General features: G+C 42.3%; 1 protein-coding gene across 1 annotated transcript; it reads left to right on the forward strand.

The window, feature by feature from the left end:
- Window positions 1–5628: 5628 nt before the first annotated feature.
- LOC138891514 (uncharacterized) lies at window positions 5629–6297 on the forward strand. The gene has a single exon (XM_070174879.1). The coding sequence runs from the start codon at window positions 5629–5631 to the stop codon at window positions 6295–6297; it is 669 nt and encodes a 222-aa protein (XP_070030980.1).
- The last annotated feature ends 317 nt before the right edge of the window (window positions 6298–6614 follow it).

Genomic DNA, 6614 nt, shown 5'->3' on the forward strand with positions numbered 1-6614 from the left:
CCTCTCCTCGTCCTTTTGTTACTTAGTTCTGCTATGTTTCTCTCAATATTGTCCTGAGATTTTGTATTCTGAGTATTTGATCGTACCTTTGCAACTCTACACTCCTCTGCCTTTCCTTTGCCTTTTCCTGAGACATTTTTAATAATGGGAAGTTGATGAACCACATTTGGCTTCTTAATAGTGATTCCTTTATTACTTTTGGAAATTTGCTTGGCTTCTACTTTTTGTGTTTGATTTTCCTGTTATTTGTCTTGTTTTGCTACTAGTTAACTCTATTTGCATTTTCTATAGCATCATTTTGTGGGAGCTTTTTCTGATTTTCCTCATTGTATGGTTTTTGAATTACTGATGGTGTCTTCACTTTTGCTAATCTTTATAATGACTTGACCGATCATTTTGCTTTTTAGATCCATGTTCCCCTAATTAAGACTCCCCGTATGTGCTTTTACTATTTTATGACATGCAGGGATGGTTGGTTTAGGTTGGAAGGGTTCGGGTTGAAATCGAAATATTTAGTTCCTTAACAGTAGCCTATAATGGTTAAGTTTGACTTGAGTCAACGTTTTGAGTAAACGACCTCGGAACCAGGATTTGACGGTCCTAATTGGTTCGTATGGTGACTTTAGACTTGGGCGCGGATAAGGTTTCGGATGAACCGGGAGAGTTTTTGCGCTTAATATTGAAAGTTTGCACATTGAAGATTTTTCAAGTTCTTTAATTTTGGTTTGGAGTAGACTTTGGTGTTATTAAAGTCTGTTTGGGATTTTGAGCCAATGAGTAGTTTCCTATGATAATTTATGACTTGCACGAAAAATTTGGCGTCATTCCGAGTTGATTTGATAGGAATCGGACGTGCGGAAGTGTTTTTAAAAGTTTTTGAGTTTCATGATTTGATTCATGTATTTTGGCATCCGATTCGTGATTCTAGATGTTATTTTGGTGTTTCGGTCGCGAGCGAGTTCGTACAATATTTTTAGAATTGTGTGGACGTTTAGTGTGGAGCCCCGAGGGCTCGGGTGAGTTTTGGACGTGTTCAGAGGGGTGGAAGGACTTCAGTTTTTTGGTTTTTTGCTAGAGCCTCGGGTATCGCAAATGCGAGGCTTTGTTCGCATTTGCGAACCTTGCATTTGCGATGAAGCCTGGGCATTTGCGAGATTTCCCTCCGCTTTTGCGATCAGCACCACTTTGCATTTGCGAAGCTTTTGGTCGCAAATGCGACCTAGACAAAAATGATCAAACTTCACAATTGCGATCCTTTTGTCGTATTTGCGAACCAGATGTCGCAAATGTGATATCTGCGACTGGTGCAAGGGCTTTTATTACGGGACTTAGACCTTTTTCCTCACATTTTCATTTAGTCTTGGAAAGATTTTGAGAGCACTTTAGAGGGGGATTCTCATCAACATTCTAAGGTAAGTAACTCCCACCCATTTTCAAGTTAATTATGCGGATTTTAGGTAGATTAAACATGAAAAAATTGTGAAAACTTGGGTAATTTGTGAAAAACCTAGGGTTTTGGTAAAAATGAGATTTGACCACGAAATTGGTTATGGAATTATGTAAAAATTATATATTTGAGTTCGTGAGGCTATGGGCGATATTTATCTTTGAAAATTTCCAGAATCCGGGCACGTGGACGAATTTTAAGAATCTTCCAATTTGGGTTGGATTATTACTCTAATAGCTAAGTTATGAACTTTTGAGTATATATTGATTATGTTATATAATATTTGACTGGTTTTGGATTGTTCGGCTTCGACTTGGGGCTTTTAGAGGGGATTAGTGGACTAGAGGTGAGCTTGGGAATGAGGTAACTCTCTTGCCTAACCTTATAAGAGGAAACTCATCCCCTTAGGTGTATCTTGTTGTATATTACTTATGTGGGGAGCTACGTACGCACGAGATGATGAGAGTTCGTGTGTAGCTATATTCCATGATATGTCCGGGTAGACTTAGATCCATATCATGCTTTTAATTGTACTGTTGTGTTTATCTTGCATATTGACTGTCTTGAATAGACCTGAGACTAGGGATTTCAAAGTTGCAATTATCGACTTAGCCTTCTTATTTTGGAAAATTGAGGAATACTTAATAACTATGCAAAATCCATATCCTCTCGCATCGCAAGTACTTCCGCGGGCGAGGTAAACTTCTCTACTCTAATGGGATCGGACCATTCGCCTCGGCAGTATAGTAACACCACTCTTATGGAATCGGGCTATTCGCCTCGACAGTCTGGTAACACCACTCTTATGTGATCGGACCATTCGCCTTGGCAGTATGATGGTAATATCATTCTTATGGGATCGGGATGTTCGCCTCGACAGTACTGAGTACCACTATTCTTATAGGATCGATCCATTCGTCTCGGAAACTTCATGCTTAATAATCGAAATGTGTTCCAGTTTGGATATAATTGAGTTAGGGTCTTCACATCCAATTATGAGATGTTGGTGATGTATTACAGACTATTGTTGTATTTATTTTAGTTGTTTTTATTTGTCTCATTGATACCTGTTGTATATTCACCATGTCTACTTTATGCACTTTCATTATTATTAATGACCTCTAGTAAGTTTCAAGTCGACCCCTCTTTACTACTTCTTCGAGGTTAGACTAGATACTTACTGGGTACGTATTTTTCTTCGTACTCACGCTACACTTCTGCACTGATATGCAAGTACTGAGACAGGTTCCACCAGTGGTCACACGGGCGCGTAGCCGATCATCTATGGAGACTTAAGGGTGAGCTGATTGTCTTGCTACGATCCGCAGCACCGGAGTCTCCTCCCATATTATTTTCTATTCCTGTCTATTACTTTCGGACAGTAGTTTTAGTAGTTTTATATTCTCTAGATTTTTCATGTACTTGTGACGCCGGGTTTTGGGGATTGGTAGCACTTATGTACTGCTGTACTTGTCATTTCTTTCACCGCAAAGTATGTATTTATTATCTTGATATTTTGGTTTAAAAGGACTTATCATAGTTGCATGAAATTTAATGTAATTAAGAATATGTTAAAACGGGATAAATAAATAGCAGTCTCGCTTGTGGGCTTGCCTAACGGCGGTGTTAGGTGCAGTATCGACCTAGTACGGAATTGGGTCGTGACAACTTGGTATCAGAGCACTAGGTTTACATAGGTCTCACGAGTCATGAGCAGACCAAGTAGAGTCTTGCGGATCAGTGCAGAGACATCCGTGCTTATCTTTGAGAGGCTATAGGGTGTTAGGAAACTTCTCTTTCTTCATCTCCAATGGTGCAATTGATATTATACTAAATGTCTTTCTATTGATCTCTCACAAATGGTGACAATGCACACAGAGGATGTACCAGGCGGTCGAGGGGCTGCTCTCCCTGTTGGTAGAGGCCGGGGGAGGGCTCCAGCTCCAGTCAGAGGACGAGGGCGCCCTAGGGTTGCTCATGTTGTGCACCTGTGGATCCAGTAGAGGATCCTGTTGTTGAGGAGAAGGATGAGGCGCCTACAGCTGTGCCAGCCCCAGCAGATTTCATGACTGCGTCGGGATTCCAGGAGGTCATGGGCCGTATGCTGCGGTTCATGGACTCCATAACGCAGGCTAGTTTATTTCCAACGGGCCCTGCCATATCTCAGGCGGGAAGGGGAGGACATACCCCTACCGCTCAGGCTCCAGGGCACGCCGCTGTAGTTTATCAGACCCAAGTGCACTACCTACGGGCGGAGCCCAGCCTGTTGCAGTAGTTATGCCAGAGGCTGTACCACTCGCGACCAATGATCAGCAGAAGCAACTGGATAGATGGACTAGGCTTCGCCCCCTACCTTTGGGGTGAGCGGCCAGAAGACCCCTAGGATTTCATTGACCGGTGCAAGGATAAGCTCCGGAACATGGGGATATTGGAGTCCAATAGGGTGGACTTCACCACTTTTCAGTTTGAGGGCAAGGCCCGTAGATGGTGGCATGCTTATCTTCTTAGCGGGCCAGGGGTTCACCTCCCTTGACTTGGGATCAATTTACACATCGTTTCTTGGATAAGTATACCACTTTCTGAGAGAGATGAGCTTCGGGGTCAGTTTTATCGACTCTGTCAGGGTCACATGTCTGTCACCGACTATGAGGTGAGATTCACAAATATATAAATTCTAAATAAAAAATCCAAAATAATAGAACTAAATAAAGGATAATAAATAAACGGGATCTTCTTTTATTTGAAACGTCTCGTGATCTTCAACCAACTATGCGCTTCAATATAATTATCAAGAGCAAGCGCTATAGCCTATTTCTAATACTCAGCGGCTTGATCGAACCAAGCCTCTGCAATTTCAGAATCTCCCTGTTGAATGGCATGTTCTCCCTGGCCGGAATAGGTAGTTCAATTTGAACTATGATTCATTCTTAATATTATGACCTCGTGTCCGAGCTCCAAAAAAATTTCAAATAAAGAATTCTAATTTCTAAATCGGTAGATTCTTTTCTTTCAACCCCTATTTATATTTTGACCAAAAGCAAAACTAGTCAAGAATTCTTGACGGTATCGAGCTGGAGCAACCCGTTCTTCCGGAATATCCCGATTTAAGGCTAAAGAATTTCCTGTCGCTACCATATAGTATTCATCTCTACCTGGTTATAAATAAAGCATCCGTACCCCGGTTGACCTCTCAGAAATTTCATAAAAAGGGCTTAATTACAGTATTGATTTTGGAATCTTTATATTTTGTGGTAATTGCGTTATCAATGACCGAAGTCAATTGGTTCTCCTTTCTAACTGATCCATGGCGTGTCACGTCGCCCTATCCATAGAGGAAGAAGGCGTATGCTCAAGTCTAAAATCTTTCCTACCAATTATATAGTCAAGCTTGAGTGCCTCCCTTTTTTGACGATGTTGCGCGGTAGTAGCCAGTTCAAGGAAGTGAAATTAAGACAACTGACCGCTCTAGCACTGAGCTACTGAGGAACAACAGGAGATTCGATCTCTAGTAACAAGAATATTTAATAAAAAATATCGATAAATTCTTATGGAGTCCAAAACAAAAAAATGAAATAAAAAAAAATCAACTCTTTTATCACACTGTGATATTTTACATCCTTGAATGGACCCATTCGAGAATAATTGGCTGCTGATAAAATTATCAATGACTGACATTCCTTATTTATATTTAACAACGTATGAATAGTTCCTTGAGGTTGGTCAAGAGATTATTGTATTTTTGCCTTGGAATAGGAATAAATGGAAGAAAGGGCCTTTCTTTCTTGATTCGTCTTTCATCTCAGTGCCTTATCCGAATTGAATACATACTATCCCCCTATCGAACTAAGGGTTTTGATTAAATATTCCTCTCTCACATATCGTAGTAAGGAAAAGAAGTGAGACTTGTCTCGCCATGCAACTATTATACTCCTCACAGATGTAGAGAGGGTGCGGGGTTCATTGCAGGCCTGCACCCTGAGATTCAAGTACCTATGGCCCGTGAGGCACAGATGGGGACTTCTTTTCTTCACGTTGTGGATATAGCTCGGAGGATCAAGCGTATTCACAACCACAGTGGAGAGTTTGAGCCGAGGGATAAACGGCTCTGGCAGTTTGGATGATTCAGTGGCACCCCATTTGGGGGCAGAGGTCAATTCATGAAGGGTCAACCCAGCAGGCCCATGCATTCAGCACCACCTCCCACTCGGGGTGCTCCAGCACGACACTATTTCAGTGCCATTCCAGAGAGTACTTACCGCCCGCCAGCTATTCAGGGTTCCTCCAGTGGGTATTCAGGCCATCAGGGTAAGACTTCAGGTCAGCAGTCTACCATTTCGAGGGGTTGTTTCGAGTGCGAGTATCTTGGCCACGTGAAAAGGTTTTTTCCCAGACTTCAGGGCAAAGTTGAGCAGCAGGACTATCGGCCCATGATTATCCCACCAGCTGCCACACCAGCCGTCCATCCACCCAGAGGTGGAGGGCAGGTGGGTAGGGGCCGTCCTAGAGGTGGAGGCCAGTCAGGTGGCGCTCCATCTAGGTTATATGCCTTTCCAGCCAGACTAGATGCAGTAACTTTAGATGTCGTAATCATAGGTATTATTTCTGTCTGTAGTAGGGATGCTACGGTACTATTTACGTATTCATATGTTTCATCTCTGTTTGCTCATTTTTTGGGTGTTCCTCGCGAGTCCTTGGGTACTTCTTTATATGTATCCACACCAGTGGGCGATTCTGTTATTGTGGATCGGATTTACCGGTCCTGTATCATGACTTTATGTGGTTATGAGACTAGAGCGGATCTTTTGTTGCTTGATATGACCGACTTTGAGGTCACCCTTGGCGTGGACTGATTGGCTCCATATCATGCCATACTTGATTGCCATGCCAAGACTATTACCTTGGCGATATCAGAGTTGCCCAGATTGGAGTGGAAGGGTTCATCTATCAATGCATCTAGTTGGGTTATCTCTTTTCTGAAGGCTCGACTCATGGTCGTTAAGGGTTGTTTGGCTTATATAGCTTATGTTCAGGATGTTTCTGTAGAGACTCCGATGATTGATTCAGTGCCCATGATGCGGGAGTTCTCCGATGTGTTTTCTTCTGATCTACCAGTCATGTCACCAAATTGTGATATCAATTTCTATATTGATTTGGCTCCAGGTACCCA

Source organism: Nicotiana tomentosiformis, chromosome 1 (genome assembly GCF_000390325.3).
Source record: "Nicotiana tomentosiformis chromosome 1, ASM39032v3, whole genome shotgun sequence".
In the NCBI taxonomy this organism is placed as follows: Eukaryota; Viridiplantae; Streptophyta; class Magnoliopsida; order Solanales; family Solanaceae; genus Nicotiana; species Nicotiana tomentosiformis.